The sequence below is a fragment of the Emydura macquarii genome, unplaced genomic scaffold, assembly GCF_026122565.2.
Source record: "Emydura macquarii macquarii isolate MOO-44397 ecotype Brisbane River unplaced genomic scaffold, CSIRO-AGI_Emac_v2 contig_573, whole genome shotgun sequence".
Lineage (NCBI taxonomy): Eukaryota > Metazoa > Chordata > Testudines > Chelidae > Emydura > Emydura macquarii.
The window spans coordinates 1,021,198-1,047,165 of record NW_027130710.1 but is presented as its reverse complement, the minus strand read 5'-3'; the positions used below and the strand labels follow the sequence as shown (position 1 = coordinate 1,047,165).

Genomic DNA, 25,968 nt, shown 5'->3' with positions numbered 1-25,968 from the left:
ATCCCAAGAGCTAGGTGGGTCACTCCCCCTCGCTTCATTTACACGTGGAGATCTTTCCCCCAGTAGCAGCCCAGGGACTGGAGAGTCATGCAGGGCCTGCACCGGGCGGTGGGGGTGCCGGGGTGTCACTGAGAGACAATGGAGATGGTTGAGCCCAGAGGATCCCCTTCCCTCCCCCAGAGCAGGTCTGGTTGTTCAGGCTACGTCCAGGCCTGCCGGCCCAAGAGCAGACACCCAGCCCTGTTTGAGAGGGGCCTGGCTCCGTGTAGAACCACGCACCACAGCTGCACACTGATCAGCCTGCCACACACCAGAAAGAAACAACTCAGGCCCAGCAGGACCCCCCAAGATGCTCTCAGCTCACACATGCCTCCGGTGCCCGGCTCTGTATCAGTTCCGGGCAGCACGATTTGGACAGCATCCGCCACGGGGCTCAGACGGGAGTCAGCTACGCTTCCAGCCAGGTCATCGGCTCAGCCCTGCGGCGGTCTTCCCCACTCAGCAGAAAGGGTGAAGAGTTGGGATCCCTGGGCTCTATTCCTATCTCTACCCCAACTCCCCTAGGGGGGCAAGTCAGGGCGTTCTGTGCCTCAGTTTCCCTACCTGTAAAACCGGGATCTGACTTCACAGGGGTCATAAACCCACACCCGGGTGTGAGGCTCCCCCACACCAGGCATGATGGGAGGTGGTAGAGGCAAATAGTCATTGGCCCTGCTGCGAATAGCTCCTTCCGTCCCAGCGCCAAGCCAACCGTGCCAGGCCAGAAGTGGGTGGGACCAGGCTGGCTGCTACAGCCAGTCCTCAGTTACCCCATACTCCTGAAATACCCTCCCCTTGTGGCTTCATTCCCCCCCGCCCCCTTTTTTTAAAGCTACCTAGGCAACTCAAGAGCCAGACGGCACTTTTGAAAAGCACGAGGCATCTATCTGCATCTTACATAGCATTCAAAACCCAGTCCAAAGAGCCTCACTCACTTCTGACAGCCAGACAGGCTCTACATGGTGTAGTTGTTTCTGAAAATTTGACAGTCACGTCGACTGGGGAAAGAGAGACCAGCACAAGCCAAGGTGTGACTTTAAACCACCGCAGAACACCAGGCGGCTGCTTTTATTTCCCGCTCAGAGGGGCTCATTGCGATTTAGCCACAGTCGACCGGGAATGAACAGGGTTACGTTAAATAAGCCACTAGGACGCTGACATAAGATCAAAATCCAGGGGGTTTGCCCCCGTTTAACTCTCGCCGTTTCAACAGTGATTGAAGGGCTTCTCTCGACACACACTTGTGTCAGCGTAGCTCCATCAGTGGCAGACTCCGGGGCACTGGAGTCAGATCCTAACCATCAGCACTGGCTCTTCTCCTCCAAGCGCGTTAGAGGCCAGCTCCGTGCCACTTTCACCCATTTTAAAGATGGGGAAACCGAGGCACAGACAGTGACTTGCCCAAGGTCAGCCGGCAGGCCAGAGGTGGAGCTGGGGCTAGAACCCAGGTCTCTTGAGTCCCAGCGTGCCATCCACCAGGCCACACTGCCTCGCAAATTAAGCGCCTGCAGCTTCTTTTGAAAACTGGGTCAAATCACACCTTGGATTACACTGGTGCAGCCTTCCTGGGCAGACAAGGCCGAGGAGGGAGATTCTAGCACAACAGGGTTTAACCAAGAGGGTGGGGGGGCCACTGGCTAAAGCAGAGGAAGGCCCATCAAGGAACCCCAAGTTCTCAGGCCCTGGTCGGCTGGAACAAGCCCTGTCATCCTCTCTGCCCCCGGGTGCTGCGGGGATTCAAGACCATTAGAAGCCAGATCCATAAACGCAAAGCAGAGGCTGGGCAGGAAAGCCGGCCATTTACACAGCAGCTGGGGGCAGGTGCCCGGAGGTGCCTAGTGAGCGCATCCGCTCTCTACCGGCCTCCTGCTCCCCGGCCTGCCTGCCGGCTGCAAAGCCACCGCCGTGCAGCAGCGAAAGGGGGAAGCGTCTCAGCGTGATAAGTGAAGCAAAAGGCTCCGTCACCTCCCTGACTTGCTAAAGCCACACTGACCCATTTCCTCCTGCTATCTTCCACCATCAGCTGCAGACACAGACTTTTCCCATCAATACGGGCTCGTGTGACTGCTTCAAACAGACCCCAATGGTTTCGCTTCATCCAGACCCCGTCAGATGTGGCGGGCGAAGGCTTTTCCCCTTCGGAAGGGGGCCGTTTTTCAGTAAGCCGCCATTCTTGTGGCGCAGCTCCAGTGTCAGCACCTTTGTGACCTGCACCCTCTCCAGGGAAGGGGCAGGAGGCCCAGATCTCCAAAGGGAGTGGGGTGCCTAACTCCCATCGGGTTCAATGGGCGTTTGGGGCTCAAAGGCCTTGGAGGATCTGTCCACTGTCCTAAGGAGACCGCAGCGCAAGGGGAGGAATATGAAGAGCCTCCAATGGAGACAACGGAGCCGGGGAAAGGAAGGGTGCCTGGTTTAGAAGAGGGTCCGGTCCAAGCTGAGGGAGGGGACGCGCTCAGGCAGACGCTCCCTCGTGTGAGGGATTAACGAGCGGAGACGCTGCTCCGCGTCGCTCTGTGGGGAACACGTCCTTGGCCCGCTTGGCATCACACTCAAACAGAAGCTGTGCCCGGGGGGGAAGGGAGACAGCCCTAAACTCCGGCAGCCAACGGGAGGCTTCTCACCGCTCTGACGGGGTGTGAGATGCCCCGTTCCTCCCCGCACAGCTGTGGGGTAGCGCAGTGGCTGCAGGGCCCCAGTGGAGACGGAAGCAGGCTCACAGAACAGACGGGGTTTCAGAAGCAACGGGGCCAGACAAGTGAAATAAAAAACGGGCCTGAACTCCTTTAATTCACAAGAGGAAGCAGGACTGGAGAGCAGAAGAGTGGCCATTCCTGCTCCAGGCCTCGCTAATCACTATGCCCTGGGCATGGTCTGGTCCAGCACCCAGCCATGGGCAATACGGCTGGAATGATCAGCGCTTTGCCTAGCGAAGTCAGTGGGGCATAAAACAAGGGGAACAGGCTGGGTTCCCAGAAGAGTTTTCCAGACAGACGGCTGCCCACGATAGCCTGAATCGGCTTCCTCTGCCATGGCCAATACAGAGCAAGGTGTGCCGGGGCCGGCGTGCAGCCAGAGACCTGCTGAGCAACTGAAGGGCACTGGGTGGTGTGAGACTCCATCCCACCTCTGCGGCTGGCGGAGAAGCTGCCCAGGCAGATGGGTGCTGCTGGTACACGCTGGAGAGGGTGGCAGTAAATGCCGGTACCGCTCCAGTCTCCCTCATGCCCCCTGCTGATTGGTCTCATCATCATCCCGCCTCTTCCAGATCTGCAAAGAAAGGAAACCAGTCAGTCTGGGGTTTGTTTCCTGCCCTCAGCAGAACTCAGGAAGGCAGCATGGCCTAGGGGAGAAGGCATGGGGCTCGGGGGCAGGAGAGCCAGGCTCTGTTTCTGACCAACACTGATTCCAAGTGACCTTGGGCAAGTCAATTATGTGCCTCAGTTTCCCCTTCTGTAAAATGGGGATACTCCAAAGGTGACTGTGAAGAGTTACAAAGGGATCTCCCTAGAGTGAGTGATTGGGCAACAAAATGGCAAATGGAATTCAATGCTGACAAGTGCAAGGTAATGCACACTGGAAAACATAACCCCAACTATACACAGAAAACAACAGGTCTAAATTAGCTGTTACCACTCAAGAAAGATCTTGGGAGTCATCATGGATAGTGCTCTGAAAACATCTGCAGCGGCACTCAAAAAACCCAACAGCATGTTAGGAACCATTAGGAAAGGGATAGATAATACGATAGAAAATATCATAATGCCACTACATATAGCAACAGTGTGCCCACACCTTGAATACTGCATGCAGTTCAGGTTGCTTCATCTCAAAAATTGTATACTGGAAGGGCAACAAAAATAATTAGGGGTACAGAACAGCTTCCATATGAGGAGAGATTAAAAAGACTGGGACTGACTGTCCAGCTTAGAAAAGAGATGACTAAAGGGGGATATGCTAGAGGTCTGTAAAATCATGACTGGTGTGGAGAAAGCGAATAGGGAAGTGTTATTTATCCCTTCACATAACACAAGACCCAAGGAAATTAACCGGCAGCAAGTTTAAAACAAACATAAGAGCATTTCTTCACACAACGCACAGTTAACACGTGGAACTCGTTGCCAGAGGATGTCATGAAGGCCAAAAGAATTAGAGAAGTTCCTGGAGGATAGGTCCATCAATGGCTATTAGCCAAGATGGTCAGTGACGCAATCCCATGCTCTCGGTGTCCCTAAACCTCTGTCTGCCAAAGGCCGGGCCTGGGTGACAGAGGATGAACCATTCAGTAATTGCCCTCTTCTTTCTGTTCATTCCCTCTGAAGCACCTGGCACCGGCCACTGGCAGAGAGAAGATGCTGGGCTAGATGGACCATTAGTTTGACCCAGTGTGGCCGTTCTTATGAGTCTGTGACAGAGCCAGGAATCGAATCTGGGTCTCCTTAGCACCAGACTAGTGAGCTGACCACTGAGCAATCCTGCCACCCTTGGAGAAGTACAGATGAGACGCACTAAGTATTCTTATGAGCTCCACTTTCTAAATACAGGCTGCCCTGCCCACTCCCTGCCGCAGGATGAGGTGACTGCTGGAGGCCTCTCTGTGGGCAGTGACTCATATGCTGCATGCCTGAGGGTTTATCACCACGACACCATGGTTTCACCACAACATTTATCCCATCAAGCCATTCCTGATCAGAGCCCAGCACGGTCTATACCCAGGACACGCTGCACTAGAGACAGAAGAACACCGCCACCAGCACTGTTGCGATAGCAAAGCCTCCCATCCTTCCCATCATTGGTCAGCACTTACTAGTATGCAATGAATAACTCATCACAACCCCTCTACACCCCCCACATACACTGTCCACATTCCCCACAAGGGACCACCACTTCCTTTCCTGAGACGCACAGGGGCGTCTGTGCTAGAGATGATGCTAAACCAGCTGCAGCAGAAGTTTCCTTTACACAGCTCTGAAACAGCAGCTCAGATCTGCCATGTTGTGCTGAGACCAGGGACGGCAGAAAAGCCAAGCCCATCTTGAACGCCCCTACATTGTCAGCAGAGATCACCTTGTTAGATCACCGGGGATTATGATGTTCCCTCAGCTGTAGAATGAACCACCCCACACAGTGGAGAAGACCGCCCTGCACTGAAGACAACAGTATGCTCACCTGGATGTAGGCCTCTGAGAGCGTGATCATCTGGGGCAGAATGTCCGTCACCTGTAAGTCTTGCAGCTCGTACCACTTGCCCGTACCCTGCCAAAAACCAGTGCAAAAAGGGGAGGACCGTTATTAAAGCAGATCTTACTGCAGTGCTGGTTCTGACACTCTGGGCTCCAGAGAACCATGCTGCTCAGCCAACTGTTTTGAGCCACTGTCTGGCCTTGCCATAGCAACAGAGCAAAGCAGGTGCTAGGAAGTTCTTCCCCGGCTCTCCAAGCAATCACCCACCCCGGCACAAAGCAGCTGGTCGATGAGCACAGAAGCCCAGCGGCTGGGGCGCCGCTTCGCCAGCACACCTCAGCAGGATGCATCTGGACCGGGGAGCAGGTTATGGCCAGCTGCTACCTGTGCTCATCTTTGGGGCTATTCAGGGAGCAGAGGTGCTGGGCGAGCCCCAAGTGCTGTCCTCTGCAGCTGTGCAGGCTAAAGAGCGAATGGCGGATGGATCCTCAGCTTCCCGCTACAGCAGCCACTAGGAATCAGCCTTAGGCGGCGAGCTAGCATCAGCCACCTCTGCATGGGCTAACTCCCCAGAGAGGGGAGCCGCCACGCCCCAAGGGAACACTGCAAGCCACTGGGCAAGCAGGGACATGGGGCGCTCTGCAGCACGCACCCTGAAGGGAGCCGCTAAACCCCGCCCTTCCGGTCACTCACGTGATGCAGCACGTGAATTCTGTAGGAGCCCTCGGTGGGTTTCCCGTCATGCACGATGTTGGCGATAAGATCGTAGGTGGTGTTCTTATGAACCGCTTGCACTTCCTCAGACAGGTATTCCCGGAGATCCACATTCCTGCAGGAGGAGGAGGAGGAAGAGCAGCATCGTGAGGGCAAAGGACCTTGAAAAGGCAGCAGGTGCTGCAGTCTGCGTTCGGAATCAGGGAGTTCCAGTGTCCCGCCCGTACATTGCAAGCCGATGCCCTGGGAGGCTGGAGCGGGAGGTTAGCTCCTTAGCTAGCTGAGATTGTCGTCACGGAGCCGTCAGCCCCATGTGCATGTAAATCAGAGCAATGCAACCCCCTATCACTTATCACGGAGGTGTCTCATCTGTTGCTATGCAAGGTTGGATCATCACCGCCAGAGGACAAGCTGGTGTTGCTCTGGAACTAGAAGGGGGCCGTGTTCTGGCTGAGACCAGTCTGCACAGAGCATTTTTAACACTCAGAGCAAAAGAAAAAGATGACTTTACTGGTGACCAGACAAGGGCTGCAGCTAAATGTCATGTTCCCCATTAGTCATAACCACACGTTCCAACACCCCTGCCCTAGCACCCATTAAACAGGGAGTTCCAGCCCGGGAACTGTGTACGGTCAGCTCCATGTCGATGCACAACACGCCGGCCTACAGACTCCAGGAGCAGAACAGACAGTGTGTGGCACTGCAGCCACACACAGGGCTCTTGAGAGCAGGGGGCCCAAACGAGATCTCGCAAGGCTGAGCTCCATTGGTTTCTGTATCTGCCCTCCCCGATGTCCGCATCTTGCAGATAGTACGGCGGTCATCCCACCAGACCCCTAGGAGACCCGGAAGGATCAACCCCATTTTACAGATGAGGAAACTGAGGCACAGCGGGGCAGGGACTTGCCTAGAGTGTGACACGCTGTTCCCTCATGTGTGATTTGTGTATCATTCATGTTCACCCTTACAGTGTAACCGTCTAGTGTCTGATGCAAAGGCCTGGGTGCTAGAGGCGTCGCAGTCAGCCTGTGTGGTAAGCCAACATCAGACTGTAAAGCTATGGAAATATTCATCTTAGTTTAGGATGCGAGTTCTCTTTTAGTTGATTGTAACTAACTCCTTGACACATTATTAAACTCTTGATTTATATTAATCTGATTCATATTCACTTAAAATCTTGCTGTAGTCATTAAACTTAGTTTGTTTTGTCTAAAACAGTGCATGTGGATTGAATGCAGAGTGTGCAGAGACCTCGCTTAGAGTGACAGAGCTGCTGCATATCAATTTCTTTGATAAACTGACGGAGAAATGTAACTGAGTTTGCAGGGTGCAGCACTGAACCCTGCGACACGGCAGTTCCCGGGGTTGCATCTGGGCCTGGGGGTGTTTGCTGGGAGTCTATCCCATGGGGGGCTGGCCAGAGGCACTCCTTCTAGGCCAGGGACCGGTTACTCACAGGAGGCTGGGTGTGGGCTGACCCCGGAGTGGGTGGTTCACACAGCGAAGTGGGTTAAGTCGGGGCCCAGGAGTGAGGAATTGGGGTGACACAGCTACACACCAGTCCAGATTGCAGGGGGGGGGAACATCACATAGGGTCACACAGGGCGTTTGTGGCAGAGCTAGGAACTGAAGCCAGGTCTCCAGGGTCCCAGTCCTGTGCCTTAGCCACAAGCCCATCAATTCGGTGTTTGGTATCAGCACACGTCTACATGCTCTGTACAGAGCATTTCCCTGAGGTGTCTTGCTACACAGGGATGTTTCCCAGGGTTGAGTGTCCATATAAATAGTGTGCTTTTATCCGAATGGGCCAAACCGCTAAACAAAGCGTGGAGGTAATCCTCTGACCCAATGTATCCCACAAGGGTGGGGTCCACACCAGCCCCTGGCAGCGCCCCTCTGCAGCCACCTGGAGACAGGCAGGGCTGGGACTCATCGGCTCCATTCTCAGAGCGGGTGCAGCAGTTCCCAAAGCAACGGGCCTTTTATAGAAACCACAGATGGAGCTGCAGCTCCGCCAAGCCCCGCAGCTGGGCCCAGGCAATACCTACGTGATGGGGAAGTTGACGATGGTGGGGTTCTTCTCCACAAAGAAGTTGTTCTTGGTGAACCTCTTGATGCAGAAGATGAGGTAGGGAGGCAGCTTGGTCAGCTGGAAGCGCTTGAGGAAATTCTCCTTGTAGGTTTTATACTCCTGGAGCAAGGAGACAGAGACTCAACCGCCAGCAACAAGAGACCCACAGGTGGCCAGGGCGGAGGAGAGCACATCGCTCCTCACTCTGCCCTACCAGCACCCACAACATTGCCTTAGATCTGCCAGGCGCCTTAGCGGATTTGTTACTTCTCCCCAAATGCAAGCAGCAGAGCAGGGACGGGCGGGGGGCAGGGAAGTGCACCTCTAGAGGCAGGGGGCGGCACTGCAGGGGATTCGGGGGAGGGCGGAGTTACCTTCTCAGTGATGCCGTTGAACTTGGCCAGGATGTTGAAGAGCGGCACCTGGGGGATGATCAGCTGCTCCTTCTCATCTTTGTACAGCGGGGCGGTGGGGAGGTCAAGGGTCAGGTACATGAAGGTGGATTCCACCATGGTCTCCAGGTACTCATCGTTTAGCAGCAGCTGCTCCTTCTCCTCTGCTGGCTATGGGGAGGCGGGGACACAAGCCCCTGGGTTAGCACAGCAAAGCACCTGGGACGTACCTAAACCACACATTTTGGGAGACGGGGCCCACAGTTAAGACAGTGTGCACTGCCTGCAACTAGCCATAGTGCGAGTTCCCCCTACGTAGCCACTGCCATCCCAGCCGTGACCTGCATCACCTTCTACTCCAATCTTCAGCAGCTGCTAACCCAGACTAACCATGCTACATTGTATGATCATGGAAGGACACCCACAGGACGCTGCCTGCACGACTTTCCTTGTAGAATGAGGGTCTTGGTGAGGGGGAGCTGTGCAACAGAGGGGAGCTTAGGATCTGAACACTCCAGCTTTGACCCCTAGCTCTGCAGCAGGTGAGGGGCTGGGACATCTTAGCACCACCAGCCCCATCACAAAACCAGCACCAAGTGTTCATCTCACCAGCCAGCTCCATTTGTGAGCTGTGTTTCCGGAGCGTTTGCAGCTACTGCTGTCTCCCTAGCATAGGGAAACCTATGGGAACAAGAGACACCAGAAATCGCAGCACTGAGTTAACCTACACAGGCACCAAATCAAAATAAGCTGCCAAAGACGCCTCATGGTCTCTTCCAATAGAACAGCAAATTCAAGCGACATTGTGTCTCAGGAGGGCCCGCCACCCCTCCCACTCCAGCAGTCCTGTAGTGCCTCCTGCAGGCTACACAGCTTGCTCTGCAGGAAGGAGTTGAAGCTGCAGTTTTTAGTTTTGGCCTGCGGCCCCCAGTGTTTCTCCATCATACAAGCCATGCCCATGATGGTTTCTCAGGGCACGCCTGGGTCAAAACCACGAATGAGTTCCTCTGGATGAAACGTCACAGTTTGTAGCACTGCAGATATAAAAACTGTGTCTGTGTTGTCTATTTAGACTGCACGCTTTTAACGAGTGGGGACTGTTTTACAATATGTCTGTGCAGTGCCCAGCATTGTGTGTCCTTGATCTCAGCTGGGCGCCTTTGAGAGCCACTCCAACACAAAGAAATAATATCTCCATGTGCCTGATAGCACATACCATGTCCGTAATGTAAAAGATTTCAGCACCATTAAGGGGTGAAAGTGCTTTCTGCATCTTTAAATGGACAATGCTGCATGTGTGACTAACTTAGATTCGTTCAGGGTTGGCACCGCCTAGTGGCAATAATGTGCAGTGACTCCACAATGGAAATGGAAAACCCACAAAAAGATGAAAAAAGGAGCAAAACTTAACAGCAATGTCTACTTCTTGGGCAAGTGCAAGAAACAAATCACCAGCCCCAGGGGGCTCACCAGATATAGCTCTCTGGCCACTACATGCAACTCCAAATATGCTGAACAGCTCTGCAGAAGGACTGCAGAAAAACTGGGGAAGCATCACCAGCACCTCACGTACTCCAGCAGGGGCTACCTCAAACAAGGAATCACCACACACTCCCTCACACTGGAAGGAAAAAGAAATCAGGAAACCTACCAAGACATCATGCAAGAAACCCGATGGCAGCCATCTAACACAAAAACAAAAAGTGGAACCAACTGCAACAACTCCGTAACCCACAGACCACCACCTTCAGGAGGAACGGAACCAGGACCCACCTCATGGATACTACCCAACACCCCAATAGCATCGGTTTATCAAGACTACTCCTAACTGGAGCTGAATTATCTGTACTCTCCAAGGGACTGATCTTCTGCACTGCCCCAGTCCCCTCCCTCCCCCAGGAACCTTATACCACATTGACATGGGGAGAGCTAGAAGAATTCTTTTGCTGACTCCACCTCACAGATCACCACACCTACTTCTCTTCTGGCCTTCAAACAACACCACAACCTCACCACAGTCAGCATCAGAAACAAGCCCCCCCACAGACCAGGACCCACCAACACAAAGCAGCACCAGATCCTGCGATAACAACAGATGCAAAACCTGCAGACATATCTCCACTGCTACGATGATCAATACCCTCCACCACACACCTGTCAAGATCCATGGGTCCTACACATGCCTATCACAACATGTGATGCACCTCATCCAGTGCACCAAACAACAACTACTAAGTGGGTGAAACTAAACGATCACTACACTCTCCAATGGAATCACACAGAAAAGTGATAAAAGACAGAAATGTTATCGCTCATGAACAAACACTTTTTACAAAGAGATCACTCCGTATCTGACCTTTCCAGTCTCATCCTCAAAGGAAGCCTGCACAACACCTTCAAAAGGCCAGCCTGGGAGCCTAAATTCATAACTTTGCCTGATACTAAAAATCATGGACTTAATATAAGACACTGGATTTACAACAATCTGTAACTCACAAGCCCCTTCTTTGTCCTATGATCGAAGGTGTTAGCTGGCCACTTCACCTTGAATAATCTTTTATAATGTGTGTTAACTACTTATACAAAACGATCTGTTCCATCTTGTATTTAGCTGTGACACTCTGAGTACCTTTCCCAGACCCGAACAAGAGCTCTGTGTAAGAGCAACAGCTTGTCTCTTTCACCAACAAAAGTTGGTCCAATAAAAGGTATGACCTTGCCCACCTCGCCTCTCTAGTGACTCGTTTCAGCCACCTATGCTCCCATCCCAGCAGAACTGTGGTGGCACATGGAAAGGGTCGCAGACTTGACAGGTCTGTCTTGATCCTACATTACAATCGCCTTGGATAGTAAGCCTTCATTGCTTGACATTTGTTTCACTGGCTCTGCAATGGGCAATGCAGACACATCGGTAACAGGTGTTGGGGGAGGTGACCTGCAGTCATTGTAGTTCCTCTACGTGACCCTGCAGCCTCCATTAGAATTTCCTACAGCAGTAACTCCCATCAATCATGAGTGCAAATTGTACAGCACAAGGCCTGCTGGGGTGTGCATGGGTGGCACCTCCCTCCCCCCGATGCACCCATGGGATCCACTGCACCTGGACTTCCACATGTGAAGGATGGGCACAAACCCAGAGGGGTCAGGGCCAAGCAAACTCACCAGGTCAGGGTGTGGAAGCTTTTTGGTGAAGATCCGCATGGAACCCTGGAACACATCAGTCACGATGGCTGTGAACACACACACACAAACACACACAGAGAGCACAAAGAACCATTACCAGTGACCAAGAAGAGCTCTGAAGAGAAGGCTCTGGTTTGAAAGCCATTTATGAAGCACCCCAGTTGTGGGGGCAGTGCCAGTTCCCAAGGCAGGAAGCTCCTGTCACCAGCACATTCAGAAAAAGCAAATTCAGAGGAACGAGTGAAATGTACCAGAGCAGCACAAGAAACAGATTGCTGGACAAGGTTCTCTCGTCATGCCTAAAGGTGTCTTGGCTTGGCTGTCGCACTGCACTGGACATTTAGGGAAGAGAATGCTGAGGCAGTGTGTGACTAACAGACTGGTGCCATGGAGCCATCAGCCAGCTGCACGGCTGAAATCACAATGCCCAAGACTATCAGAAGGCTCTGAAGTAAAGAAGCCAGCATCTGCAGCTGGAATCTGTATGAGGAAGATGGGGTTTAACCAGGGTTAAAAGCTCAATCGCTCCATCTAAAGTGGGAAGAATCCTAACCTGGAGAGATGAGACCAGGAGCCAGGCTGAGGATTCTGGGCCAAAGGCTGCACGTCTTTGCTCCGGTAGGAGTTGTGTGTGTGTGTGTGTGTGTGTGTGTGTGTGGGGGGGGGGGGGGGGGGGGGATGGTTGGGGAGGAGTTGAATACAGAATTCTGAAGAAATTCTAGAAATCCTACTTAGTTACCATCAATTAGACTTCTATTGCTATATTTACGTACATTAAAGTTGTCTTATTATTTTGAAAACCTGGTTCATTTTGGACTGTTTACAACAATAAATATTCCGATTGACTTGTAAACACATGACAATAGCTTTTCTCCTTTTGATGCTGTGGCTGGTGTTTGACACAAGAATTGGGAGCGCGCCAGAAACTCAGTTGCCTCAAACAAAGCAAGTATCTTGGGAGGGAATTGGGGGGGAGGGCAGGCCTTCACTGGGAGGCGCTCTCTGGTTTTTTTTTTTTAACAAGCAAACTAAAATTGTTAACTTGGTGGAAGCCTATTCTCCAAATACACGACTGAACACCCTATCAAACAAGCAGCAGTCTCAGAAACATCATTTACCCAACTTACTCTTTTTCTTCTTCTTTGTCCCGCCAAGAGCCGAATGCAAGGCATTTAGAAACCAGGAGAGGAAGTCAACACCATCACCTGCAAACAGGAAGACATTGGGGGGAAATAAGGCATGGCCACAAATCAATGGAGGAAGCCAACAGCTGATGGAGTTCACACAGAGCCAGTCAGTTAAACTCCCTTCCTAGGAGCCTGTTATCTGGTACCGTACGATGACAATCACAATGAAAAGGATTTAATTCTCTGCTGGTTCAACTTCCTACCATATGCTGCTCCATAAGGAACCTGGTGTGCTGTGACCACTGCCCATCATGTTGACCAATTTTATCTCACTGTTTCCTCATGCTTCCCTGTCTGTCTGTATCCCTCTGGTGTCTCTTATCTCATACTTATTTGTAAGGTCTTTGGGGCAGGAACCATCTTTTTGTTCTGTTCTGAAGAGGGGCTGGGCCATTACGGAGGTGCTACTGCAGTACACGTTCGTACTGTGGCACACCCAGCACCAGAGAGGTGATTGCTCTCAGCATTCAGACGATACAGAATGGTAATTTTCTGCTCAGGATAGAATCACACTAGAATCCAAGTGGAGGAAATCCAAAGAGAAAATCAAAATGTGATTTAAAGTCCATTGTTCCACAGACTTTGAGGGGCAAGAATAAATACCAGGCAGAAACAGTGGATTTCAAGTGGTAAAAAGCATTCATTTCCAGCCCTGCCCTAATCAGGTCTCTCCATCATCGCTAGTTCGTTGATCTAGTATCGTTCTGACCCCGGCCCAGGGACAAATGCAGTCTGCCCAGGACCTCAGACTAGCGTGATCTCTGCTTTTCCCTCTGAGGTGTCACATTGCAGATAATACATGAAATCCCCTTCCCAGTGCAACCCAACCTCCCATTGTGTCAACCGCTGCTCCAGGCCACCATGCTTTAGGGCTCTGCTGCATGGCTGGAGGAAAAGGGAGGTGCTAAAGATCTTCCCTTGGTCTCACCTTGCTTGGTGATCTGAAAGGTCTTCTTACTGCACAGGACCACAGCTTGCAGCATCTCATGGGGGGAGACGTGAGCCTTGAAATTTCGGGGGTTCCACAGTTTCCTCATCAGCTCTCCAAACCTCTGGACGAGCAGGAACATGATGTCCCCTGGCGGACGCTTGATGTTCTTGTAGTTCTCCTCCTCCAGGAAGTAGTTCCTCAGAGGGGGGACGTTAGACAGGGCCTGGGCACAGACATTCAAAGGTCAGTGGCAAAGCACGCCACTCAGCCCAGCACGCTCCCCAGCAGCCGGTCCAGAGCTCTCCCGACCAAAAACATGCTCCACCTCCAGACTCATTTGCTCCCAAGCACATGAAGACTGATTAAGTACTAGCTGATAGATTGTGCTTACTATGGACACATGCTTCAGGTTAAGGCTCCCCTTGGACTCATATTCCCCCACAAGACACGAGGATAAAGGGCAAAGAAAATCTGCCGAGGTTCCAATTCCCACACAAGATAATTTAACATTCTGGCTCCCTGCACAGGGATCTAGATCAAGGATAGCTTTGGAGAACAAACATAGGAAATAGGACGTTGCTGATCTTTTTTGCCATATTTTGTTCTAGGAATAATTTATTAATTTCAGTATCTGAGATGATACAGTTAAATTAAAATGGAAGCAAAGCCCCTCACAATTATTCTCCAAAGCATGGCACCATCCCCACTCCTCCACCCAGCCACTGATGTGGCCCATATTAAGTTCGCTTTGCATGTGGGAATTCCCTGGCAATTAACTAAATAAAGCTTTTAAATCTAAGCTGCCTAAGTTTTTCCCAACTAGGGACACTATTGAACTGGCAACAGCCTGAAGGAGTCCAATCAGCTTACAATGGAGTTACTACAGAGAATTCTTTCTTGGGTGTCTGGCTGGTGAGTCTTGCCCACATGTTCAGGGTTTAACTGATCGCTATATGTGGGGTCGGGAAGGAATTTTCCCCCAGGGCAGATTGGCAAAGAGTCTGGGGGGGGTTTCGCCTTCCTCTACAGCATGGGGCATGGGTCACTTGCTGGTGGATTCTCTGTATCTTGAAGTCTTTAAACCATGATTTGAGGACTTCAATAACTCAGCCAAGGTTAGGGATCTATTACAGGAGTGGGTGGGCGAGGTTCTGTGGCCTGTGGTGTGCAGAAGGTCAGACTAGATGATCATATTGGTGCCTTCTGACCTTAAAGTCTATGAGTCATCTTGAACACGGAGGCGGAGCCCAAAGAGACTACAAATCCCAGCATGCAATCAGTAGTAAATGTGGCCACATTGCTCCCGAGGAAAGGTGGGGTATGAAATGTAGAACCCCCCCCCGGGTGCGTGTGGCCCCCAAGCACACACAGTTTGCCCACTCTTTATGCGCAGTGTGATGAGAGCTATTGTACCTGGAGCACCGCATTGGCATAGTCGTTGGCCTTGATGTTATTCAGCCCCACGATGCCAGGCAGGTACGTGGTGCCATCATAAGCCCGCGAGAGTTTGGCTTGTTTGTCCAAATTGGCAATTTGCTGCTTGGTGAAAGTGGGCTTCAACACATACTGAAGGAGAAAGAAGGTGAGCCATTAAGAATTCAGAGGCTCTTTACATCAGCTCCTGGGATCTGACTTTCATCATCATGGTCCATATTGATTACGGGGTGATTTTTCCAGGACAGTTTACTGCATGGGTAGCGTAGTCCAACTAAGGTATCACTTTAAAGGGGCATGCAATTCTAAGTGGTCAGAATTAAGATTTTGAAAAAATAAGGTTTTAACAAAATGTAAGACAAACAGATGAGAGATTCATCATTTCTTTTAAATTCCACTGGAAACAGTTTTTAAGCAATAACTCCCCAAAGCATTTACAGCACAAACTTCGGGGAACCAGTAACTAAAGGGAAACTGACCATAAAGAGAAGTGGAATGGATTCCATTGATTTTCACTGGCCAAGCAAGAAAAATGCAAAAAAGGAAATAAACAAAGAGTGAGAAAATCTATATTTTTAAAATTCAGTGCGAAGATTGCAACTGTAACTGAAGTAAAGATATCTGTCAGCCCAAAGTGCCCCTCGTAGAACTTCACCAGTTCCCTGCCATGAAAAGACACCTACCCAAGATTGAAAAGCCTACGCTATATCTTCTGTATGGCCTAGGGAATCATCAGGCAGATCATGCTGGACAATTAGGATGGTCGGTGTCTTCATACATCAAAGTTTAAGTACATAACGACTTTCCCATCTAAAGTTATATCGACATATGCCACCTTGCATCAACCTATTTATGCATGCGTCTACACTCAGATTTATCTCCCACCAGCATAGGCGCCCTGTTCTGGTAATGCAGTAAAACCACCTCCTCGAATGGCACCAAGCCATGATCAACCTACAGAGGCCGACACAGTGCAAGTGTAGACACTACGTGACTTATGTCAACCCTAACAGTCCTCCTACAGCTGTCCCACAATGCCTGATTCAGTGACCTGTCAAATCACACAGGGAGCCTGTGGCAGGAATTGAACCTGAGTCTCTGGATAATGTTTTAGCCCCTGCACTATTCTTCTTCTCTCTATAACACTTCATTTACTAACAGCTCTGCCCCAAAGCACTACTTCACACTAGAGTACAAAAGTCTATTTCACTGATTTAAAAAAATCCCTAATTCCCACCCTATACCCAGTACTCTGCATCCAGCATCACAAGCAAAGGTCTGATCAAGGCCCGTCTACCCCAAATACACAGGCCTCTCGGCAGTGAGTTAAAGGAGCAATTCCATCAGGTCTGCCCAAGTCTGTCCTGTTCCCATGGAGATCAATGGGCTGGTGTGTATCTGGACCATACAGCACAACAGGCAGTGCGGCCATGCAGGCACAAACCATACTGTATCCTGAAAGAACACGTTCTTATGCCCTCCCCTCCCCACTGCCCGCGCACCGCTGACAGCGAAGCTCCGGAAAGCAACGTACCGTGATGTCCTCCAGCGAGGAGTCGATGATCTCGTAGTTGTCCGGCAGGCAGTAGAACTTCAGGGTGTGGAGGTTCAGAAAGACGTGGTGGCTGAACTGGACGCTGTGAATGTAAGCATGAGACTTCAAGCCTCGGCCTGCGGAAGGGTGAAAAAAGGCAGGTCAGGAACATGGCATGCAGCAAAAGGAAGCCAAAGGGACAGCACGGAGAAGACGTCTAATGATTTAAGCCTCACTGCAAAGGCAGCTGATGAGCGGGGCAAACAATTTCCAGGGTTCTCTCTCTATACCTTGAGCGGTGTTTGGTTTTGTCCTTCATTGGGTATGTTCTGGAAACTGGGCTGCAGGAGTCGTTTTAATGCCATCTGCACTACAGAGGGGTAGCACACTGTATGCCAGTGACCCCTCGCCTCAGTTCTAAAAGGTACATCCAAAACATCCGTTCATTACATGGGTCATTCCCACCCCAAAGAGTGGCTGGCAAGTGCTGTAGAGGAAGCTTGCTCAGCCCTTTGGAGAGAGGAACAGGATAGTCTTGCATTGTTCTCAGGGGACCCCACAATCATCTGAAGACTCTCAAAGGCAATAGTGGACTTTGGGAAAGCAACATCTAGCTTTCCTCACACAGAGGGCGGTCACAGGATGGCGAGAGAATTGTTCTATCGCATCAGGGGTGTGCATGGTGCTTTACAGATCAAGACAGACAAACTTACAATCCAAAGGAGAATCCCAGAGACCTCCATGCCCCACCCTCATTGTTAAATTTATTCAGGAGGAATAAGCTAGAAACCTTTGGCTTTAGACACTTTTGCTGAGCATCTAACAAACACCATTAAATTTCAAACAACATATTTGGAAACAGTCCTCAGGGGAAGGGGGAGGTCTGGGAGGGGGTCTGGGATTTTGGAGGTATTTTGAAGGAAAATGTTGAAAAAGCTTCACAAATGCGGGAGGTAGAGTTCCACAGAGGCAGGATGGGATTTAGCTAAAAGAATCCCAGGATCCAGTTATAGGATTTCTGCTAAAACAGGAGCCTTGTTCCTTGATGATAGTTAGTTCTCAACATTCATTTATTTACCACACTACTGTCTTTTAAACCGCACATGGCTTCACTAAAATGAAGTAAGACACTGGCCATGTTGATTTCAAGGGGATTTTGCAAAGAAGGAACCACAGAACATCAAAGGCATCACCTAGTAGCATGTTTAGAGGAGCAATAAATCCATGCAGAATTGGCCTCCAGTCACTCACATTTGCTATCTCCCCTGCACTAGCCACAGCAGTGGATAAAAAAAGGCTCCTCAATGTTCTGGCAGCAATTTGAAGGTAAATAGCTTTAGAAATTCAAGGCACGCAGGAAAAGACGAAAGACAATTCTCACTTAAGACAAATGGAACGTCCTTCCCTTTAAGCAAACTCCTGTAAGTGTCCAAATACCCCTGGATAACCCAGTTAATCAGTGCTTCTGTATGCTGCAGAGGCAGGTATACAGCAAAGGAGAGAACTCACCCTGGAAGTACTTCCCACACACCAGGCAAGCATAGACGTTTATATGCGAGAGTGAGATGGAGCACAACTTCTCAAAGTCAAAGTCCAGAACGCTCCTGAAATGGCAGGTTAGTATGTTTAAAATCAGCTACCGTGAAACAGACAGACAAATACTACCTAGGATAACAGGGGAACTGAACTTTTATGACCCAGAAGGTCCCCTCCTGTCCTAAGTTCTTATGAATCTGACAGAGCTCAAGAAAACAGATGTCAATAGAAAAATGACCATGCGTGATAAGTGCTGCGGTATTGGCAGACTGCTCAGTAGCACGCTTACATGTACGTAGCTAAAATGCGAGAACCCCTTCCTCCCAATCTTGGGCTCTCACAGGAACTAAGATCTCATGTCATTTTATAATGATAGCTGCAGCTAAATCCTGATGTGCCCTGTCCCTCGCTATTCTAGTCCCGTCCCTCCTGTTGGCATGAAACAACCTTTGTGGGTGCAGCTCACCCCTGCCTGGTGGCACCAGCTACTATTCCAGTCCTAAGGAGAGACAGCTGTTCCAGAGAACAGTTGTGGTACTTTGTGGATACTAGATGCACTCACAGACATTCATGTATTAGGTCTCTACTCTGCCCCAGCCTGTGTTACAAGTGTTTGCTTTGTCTCTGTACTGACCGGTTAATAGTGTCCAGGTACGGGCAGTGTCTGCTGCGCCGGTCCTCGGGGTCAAATCGGCCATATCTCACTGGAACAAACACCCACACAAAGGGATTAGAAACAAGTCATGCATCATTCCAGCAGCCAAGGAAATAACAGTTTTCCTAAAGTTGTACCTGCCGCTGAAAAGCAATGCTTCAGAGATAGAAACCCCAGCATCCCATAGCATTTCCTTGGGAGAAAACAACCCAGGCAGGCTGCTGGGAGCATGACACCAGCACGCCATACTCCACACGAGAGCTAGTTACACTGACTAGAGAGCCCTCATTGGGAAGGCCACTGAGAAGCCACCTCTCCCCTTACGCCTCACTTGCATGGAAGTATTTCCTCCTAAAACTCAAACTTCCTACGAGCAATGCACAGAACTTCGCACCTGGGGATGGCAAAGCGAGGTCAGTATCACCAACCCCCTCTCAACCACAGGGGACACAGAAGCACCAAATCGGGGAAGGGTTTCCAGTTTGGTCAGCGGATCAGGCAGAGCTGGACCTGAACCCAGGAGTCCTGGGGATCGGTCCCATCTTGGACCTCCAGCACCAGAGTGACTCCGGCTGCCTGTCGCATGTTCAGTGGCACACGCTGCACCGGGGCCTCAGCTCCCCGAGCGAGGAGGCTCCAGCAGGTCGCTCTGGCCCCAGCTGTATGGTGGGCCCGGGGAGTCAGGGCCCAGAGGCAGGAGACCAGGAGTCCAGGCTCGGGGGGTGCACAGCACTGAGCCACCCCCATCCTCTAGCCCCAGAGACGCTCTAACCGCCCAGGGAGCCCCATAGCCCCTCCCCACCGCAGCTACAGCCCAGGAGCCCCTCCTCCCTGCCCCCCGTCCCTGCCCCCCCAGGGACCCCTTCTCCCTCCAACCCCCGGGACCCCCCACACACCCCCCGAACAGCCCCCCCGAACAGCCCCCTGGGGCCCGGGCCCCGCCCCCACCTGTGGGCGCGGGCTCCGGCGGCTCCGCCTCCTCCTCGGCCTCGCGCTCCCGCTTGACGCGGGGCGGCCCCTCCTCGGGCTCGCGCTTCACCCGGACCCGCTCGGGCTCCGCCTCGCGCTTCCCTCGGGACGACGAGCCGCGCGACCCCACCGGCTCCCGCTTCCCCCGGCCCGAGGCCGCCGAGCTCCTCGGGGACGCCCGGGGCTCCCGTTCCCGGTCCCGCTCCCGCTTCAGCCGGCCCGACATCCCGGCCCGGGCCGCCCGCCTCCGACTCCGCCGGACCGCTACTGCGCACGCGCCGGGACACTCGGACGCATGCGCGCACAGCGGACCTACCCGTGCCCTCGCCACACGCATGTGCAGTAACACGCCCGGAGCAAGCTCATGCGCACAGCCGTCCCAAGGGCCGGGAGGCGCGTGGATCAGTTTAACGCCTGCGCACTCTTACAGTGAGAGGCCACTTGTCCTTTCGCGCATGGGCATTCGTGGCTGTCCGGGCAATGTTTGTGGGATGGGCCGACCGCCGCTGTTCCCGGAGTTACATTTAAAGAGGCAGTCTCCCTTTTATGCAGTGAGCATTGGGCGGTAACTTGGGGCTCTGTGGGCCTCATTCTGCTCCCCAAGGGGCTGCTGTCTGCACAACTGCCCCTGGCCCTCACCTTGCCCCCCACCCCCTGCCTCCCACCCCCTGTCTCTTCAAGCCCCAGCTGCTGGAGTCAAGTGATGACACAAGACTCCCGGCTCTCGTTTGGGGAGCACGCTGATTTCTAGACCGTGGGGTTGGGGAGAAAAGCCGGGAACCAGGACTCCCGAGACCTGACAAACCAGAAAGCGAGGGGGGGACCTGAGCAGTCAGCATCTTTTAAAAAGCCAAGCGCGTGACGTATGAAGGCCTGAAACTGCCAGGCCAGCAAGAGGCGGTGGCGTTCTGGACGTGTCACGCCCGGCTGGCGGAAGGTCACATCTTTTATCGGAGCAGCTTCTGGGGGTGAAAGGAGAGAGACACGCTTTTGAGCTACACTGAGCTCTTCTTCAGGGCTGGGCCCTGTACTCCCTGGAGCATCGCAGTGAAATTCAAGGTGGAACCGATTGTTTACATACGGAGTGAGCACCTTGTATTTCGCGGTGACACTCCGAGTGGGGTTTTATTATTCAGCATTGCCATCACCAGAGGCGCTACTCTTGGGGTTTGATTTAGGCCTGGTCTACACTAGAAAATGAAATCGGTTTAACTACATCGCTCAGAGGTGGGGAAAATCCACACCCACACAACCCCCGTGGCGGGATTAAGCCAAACTAACCCCTGGTAGAGACAGCGCTGGGTGGACAGAAGGATTCTTCCCGCGACTTCTTGGGGAGGTGGATGACCTACACTGACCTGTCCGGAGAACCCCTCCTGCTGGCGTGGGTGGTGTCTACAGGGAAATGCTACAGCTCAGTGTAGACAAGCCGGAGACCACGGAGCTGCCGTTATGCCGGGGTGGATGTAGCCCCCCCTCGATTCAGTGGGTGCACGATGCCCGCCTGGGCCTGGCTCCTGCTTTGCGATCTAGTGCCCCCCCGGCTGGCAGTGCCACCGAGGGAGGGGAGCCAGGCCACGTCTGAGCATCAGTCACGTCCACAAGTCAGTCACCCCAGGGCCAAAGGGGCGTCAGGCTCCCCCAACCCATTGGGGGCGGGTGGGGCAGGGAAGGGGGCAGAGCAAAGGGGACTGCGAGGGGGGGCACAGGGCAGGGGGGTCAATGTGCATGAAGGGCCCCGGTGCAGGTGGTGCAGGGTGGGGGGCTCGGGGGGGCACAGGAAGGGGACGCGGGTGGATGGTCTCAGCTGCAGGGGGTGCCCCGGGCCGGTCCCGGGGGGTGAGGGGAGCCAGGGGCGGAGTCCCGGCCGGGCGGGGCCGGGGGCGGGTCTCAGGGCCCCGGCGCCGCCGCCGCTCTCCGGCGCTGGGTGGGCAGGCGGGGGCCGATGGACGCGGGGCCGGAGGCGGAGCGGGGCCCGGCCTGGGGCGGCTGCCGGCCGGGGGGGCGGCTCGACATGAGCCACGGCTTCGTGCGGCACATCCGGCGGAACCAGATCGCCAGGTACCGGCCCGGACCCGCCCCCCGAACCGGGCCCGATCCTCCCCCTGCCGGTCCCGGATCCCGGCCCCGAACCCCCCTGCCCCTTCCCCGGGGATCCCCCCGCCCACCCCGGAGCTGCCAGCCCGGCACCTGGCTCCAGCCGCCTTCCCCCAGCGGGTCCCGCCAGGTGCTGGTCCTGCCCCGCTGCTCCCCCCCAGCCCTGGCTGCAGCGGGGCAGAAAGGACGGGGGGACCCGGACCCGGACCCGAGCGGTGCCCTGGCCAGCCCCATTGGGTGTGGGGCTGGGAGAACCTGGCTGTGACCCCTCCCCACATCTCGCCCAGCCCTACCCCTTCTCTGCTCAGCCTGGAGCCTCCTGGGGGGCACGGCCCCCAGCTGCTCACGCAAACAGCAGCAGGGCATGGGGCAGCAAAGAGAAAACGGTAGGTGCCTAATTCCCCTTGGCCGATAACCTGTATCGGGTTGGGGGGCACTGGAGAACAGGATCAGATTGGGGGGTAACTCCTCCCCCCCCGCCCCTCACCCTGCTGCAAGACCCACCCTAAAGGTCGTTTGCAAACCCACCCCACGTGCGCCCCCGCCCAGGCGCGGTGACTCAATGGCCTCCCCAGACAGGCCTGCACCGGGCCCCAGCTCCCCGGGTCCCATGCCCAGCTGCAGCGTCACTCTCCTCCCCGCCAGGGACGACTATGACCGGGAGATGAAGCAGGCCAAGGAGAAGGTGAAGAAGAGGCACACGCCGACCCCGCCCCGGCCCCGGAAACCCGACCAGCAGGTGTATCACCCCCGCCGGAGCAGTGAGTATAGCCGGCACCCAGCCCTCCGTGCTCCTGTTGGGAAGCGGAGGGGGGATGTGTACAGCTGATGTGGGGGGAGCGCTCCCTCCACACCCCCAGTCCTCGTTTGGGCTCAGTTGTCTCCTGCACTGAGTGAAGCTACGGAGTTCGGTGTCCGCACCTCAGTGCCATGGTGGCGGCCCAGAGGGGTGTCTGACCCACTGGTCAGGCCGAGGGGGATCAGGTGGGGTCGCTCGCAGCCCTTTCCTTTGTTGCTGGCAGCGTCACGGAGCAGGGGTTAAACTTCCCCCCGGGAGCCCTGGGTCGCCCGCGGGAGCTGAGTCTGGGCCTCGTCCTAAACTGGTGCCCGTCCCCCTCCAAAGATAATCACGACAGGCCATTTCTGCTTAGCAGGGCTCCGAGGGGCTGCGGGTCGGGCCTTAGACCAACACCCCTTCAACCTGGCAGATTCCCCGTACCAGGGAGTCCGTTGCCCTGTGTTCGCTGAGTAGGTGCAGGCGCCACCGGGGCACACTCCCCTGATCAGCTCCCTTTTGCTCCCCAGGCAGAACTGACCCGTCCTGCGGCCTAGAGTACGAGGGGTCCAGCGAGAGCAGCTCCAGCACCGAGCCAGAGTCCCGCGGCACGGAGCTCTTCTGCCTCGAATATGAGGCCGACAGCGGCGAGGTCACCTCGGTCATCGTGTACCAGGTGCGGCTGGCACACCGGCCAGGGGGTGGCCGGAGAATGGGGCAGCAGGAAAGGGAATCTCCTGGCAGGGGAGGGTGGGGGCCTGTAGGGGCCGCTTCTCCTTTCTGGGTCTGCGCTGACCCCAATGACTGAGTGAGGTGTTAGCGCCCGGGCTGCAAGGAGCAGAGCATGGGGCTCAGCAGCGGGTGCTGTGCTGCGGGGAGCGGAGGCTCAGCGGGTGCCGTGCTGCGAGGAGCAGGGATTCAGCGGAGTGCCGTGCTGCGGGGAGCAGGGATTCAGCGGGTGCCGTGCTGCGGGGAGCAGGGATTCAGCGGAGTGCTGTGGGGAGCAGGACGGGAGGCCAGCAGGAGGCGCTGTCTCTTCCAGCCTTTTGTGCACTCTCTCCCTCCTATTGGTGTCTCCAGTTTTATTGCCCTTCCCCATTTCTCGCCCTCCCCCCATCTCCGGGGGGCAGAGGGGCACCAGCCCATCCATCTCCTTTACATGCCAGCTGCGGGCCCAGCAGCCCTTCCCTGCCACCGACAGGAGCCTCAGCAGGCAGAATCCTTGGCCGAGGCTCTGGGGACTGTCCGGCCTGGGGGCACCGCTGGGGGTCACGTGGGGCACTGGCACACACTGCCTGGGGCCATGCAGGGAGCTGGCACTCAGCTGCTCTCTCTGCAGACAGGGAGGGCTGGGCTGGTCCCGGAGCTGCTTGCCGGGAGTTTCCGGAGCCCCGGCATGCCTGCTGACCACGGGCCCCGCTCCTCCTGCTGCAGGACGACAGCCCCGAGGAGGTGACGGAGAAGGTCTGCGCCCGGAGCACGCTGGAGCCGCCCCTGCGCGAGGCCCTGACCCAGCGGGTGCAGGAGGAGCTGCAGAAGCGGCGGGCGAAGCGCTGAGGCTGGTGGCGGCCAGGAGGGGCAGCTGTGGCACTTTGGCTGGCTAGTTTGGAGGCTCTGGCCCCGGGGGAGAGGGGGCGAGGACAGACGTGCCGAGCGGGTTTGTTCCCTGCCACTCCCAACCCTGCAGCCAGGGCCCAGCGCAGGTGCTCCCAGGAGGAACTGGCTGCTAGTTATGGGCTCCCGAGCGGGGCGGCCTGGGGTCTGCTGGGAACTGGGGCAAGTGGAGCCCCGGGTACAGCCCAGGGAGAGGGGCTCAGGCACAGGCCTGGTAAAGCATGTGCATGGGAGCCGGGGGAGGCCTGCAGGGTGTCCCTGTGCTGGCGGCCCATGAAGCCACTCTGCCCCCAGGCTCCCATTCTCCTAGGCTCCCCAATCCCCTGGGCTCCCCTTCCTCTGCTCCCAAACACCCATCCCCCCAGGATCCCCCATCCCCCTGGTTTCCCATCTCCCCGCCCCCAGACTCCCCCGCCCCTAGAATTCCACCCCCGGAGTCTGCTATCCTCTGTTTTAGGGGTGGCCGAGCTGCTCCTTGTCCTGCCTGCGGGTCTTGGCTCAGTTTCCTGGGGCGGGGGCTCCCACCCGGGCAGACTGTTGTTTAAGGAGCTCTGTGGCTGGCTGAAAGGGCCGGGCGGGCGGCCAGTACGGGCCCTGGCAGCTGGGGCGGTGGGTGGAGGGCACCAGGATGGCTCTGGTGGCTGAGAGGTTCCCATGAGCCGCACGCCCCCACCCAGGTGGGAATGTGCCGCTGACCCTTTAGGGACGCCCTGCCTCCCGGGTGGGGGAACCAGCCGCCCCCCATTGGATCTGCCCGGCGGGCGTCCTGGCGCACGTGGCACCCTCGGAGCCGGGCCGCATCAGGCATCTAGGTTCTAGTGCCGGACTGGAGAACTGAACGAGCCCCGTGCCATGGGCAGCCGGGCCCGTCCCAGGGAGCTCTCGGCACCGCGAACGCGGGGGGGCAATAAATGTATTGACAAAACTGAACCAGGGTGTGTAGTAACGAGCAGTCCCGTGAGATCCCTGACGGGGAGGGGGTCACAACCCTTTCCAGATCTTCCTTGACTCATCCCTCTCCCGACATGGATGAGTATCCTCACCCTGGCCTAGCTCACCCAGCAGAGCTGGGAAGAGAACCCAGGCGTCCGGCTTCCCTCTCCTGTGCGCTGACCACTGAGCAATAAGAGTGGAAGGCAGTTGTTGTGCTGCCCGGTCCCCTGGGGTGTTCAGTTCTCCCTCCCCCACAGATCTCCCCACACCAAAGCAGATCGCTCACCCCCTGCTGTCGCACACAGCCCCCCCTGCCCCTCACCCCGTCGCTCGTCCACACAGCTGTGGCACCAATTTACTTCCCATGGCAGAAAGGTGGGGCTGCTTCGTGGCGAGTTTAATTCCCACTAGGACCCAGAACTCCTGTGAGCCTGCAGGAGAAGATTCACGCCCCCTCAGGAGGCTCATTAGAGGGGGCTGCGTGGAGCGTGGTGCCATTTAAATGGAGTGAAACCCTCCCATGTGGACGCATCTCTGTTTAAACCAGGTTCCATCAGTTTAACTGAAGTCGACTGGGAATCGGTTCAGGCTGAAGTGCAATCAGTGTGTCCTCGCGGGGGCCACGCTGGTGTCATTAAACTGGTGCAAATCGCAGCTGGGAGCTGCCTTTTTGTTCTGTGTTTGCACGGCCCAGCGGCGTCCCGGGCATTGCTGCCATCCAGA

General features: G+C 54.8%; 2 protein-coding genes across 2 annotated transcripts; one reads left to right on the top strand and one right to left on the bottom strand.

Annotated features, from left to right (window-relative positions):
- Positions 1 to 2,800: 2,800 nt before the first annotated feature.
- On the bottom strand, positions 2,801 to 20,455 carry USP39 (ubiquitin specific peptidase 39). Its single transcript, XM_067540306.1, has 13 exons — positions 19,806 to 20,455; positions 18,837 to 18,906; positions 18,176 to 18,270; positions 16,667 to 16,803; positions 15,112 to 15,264; positions 13,696 to 13,921; positions 12,708 to 12,785; positions 11,560 to 11,627; positions 8,380 to 8,568; positions 7,983 to 8,125; positions 5,914 to 6,049; positions 5,206 to 5,292; positions 2,801 to 3,306 (listed from the first exon to the last, which is right to left on the bottom strand). Exons 1-13 carry the CDS (start codon positions 20,161 to 20,163, stop codon positions 3,259 to 3,261), a joined length of 1,788 nt encoding a protein of 595 aa, XP_067396407.1. The 5' UTR covers positions 20,164 to 20,455; the 3' UTR covers positions 2,801 to 3,258.
- A 1,240-nt stretch (positions 20,456 to 21,695) lies between these two features.
- Positions 21,696 to 25,839, top strand: CUNH2orf68 (chromosome unknown C2orf68 homolog). Its single transcript, XM_067540308.1, has 4 exons — positions 21,696 to 21,887; positions 22,569 to 22,684; positions 23,229 to 23,374; positions 24,133 to 25,839. Exons 1-4 carry the CDS (start codon positions 21,772 to 21,774, stop codon positions 24,253 to 24,255), a joined length of 501 nt encoding a protein of 166 aa, XP_067396409.1. The 5' UTR covers positions 21,696 to 21,771; the 3' UTR covers positions 24,256 to 25,839.
- Positions 25,840 to 25,968: the final 129 nt, after the last annotated feature.

Coding starts and splice junctions, on each gene's coding strand:
- USP39 (XM_067540306.1), bottom strand. CDS start 20,163: ATGCGTGTGGCGAGGGCACGGGTAGGTCCGCTGTGCGCGCATGCGTCC. Junction 18,907..19,805: donor GCCGGAGCCCGCGCCCACAG/GTGGGGGCGGGG, acceptor TGTTTGTTCCAG/TGAGATATGGCCGATTTGAC. Junction 13,922..15,111: donor ATGCCAATGCGGTGCTCCAG/GTACAATAGCTC, acceptor GTCTGTGCCCAG/GCCCTGTCTAACGTCCCCCC.
- CUNH2orf68 (XM_067540308.1), top strand. CDS start 21,772: ATGGACGCGGGGCCGGAGGCGGAGCGGGGCCCGGCCTGGGGCGGCTGC. Junction 21,888..22,568: donor CGGCGGAACCAGATCGCCAG/GTACCGGCCCGG, acceptor CCTCCCCGCCAG/GGACGACTATGACCGGGAGA. Junction 23,375..24,132: donor CCTCGGTCATCGTGTACCAG/GTGCGGCTGGCA, acceptor CTCCTGCTGCAG/GACGACAGCCCCGAGGAGGT.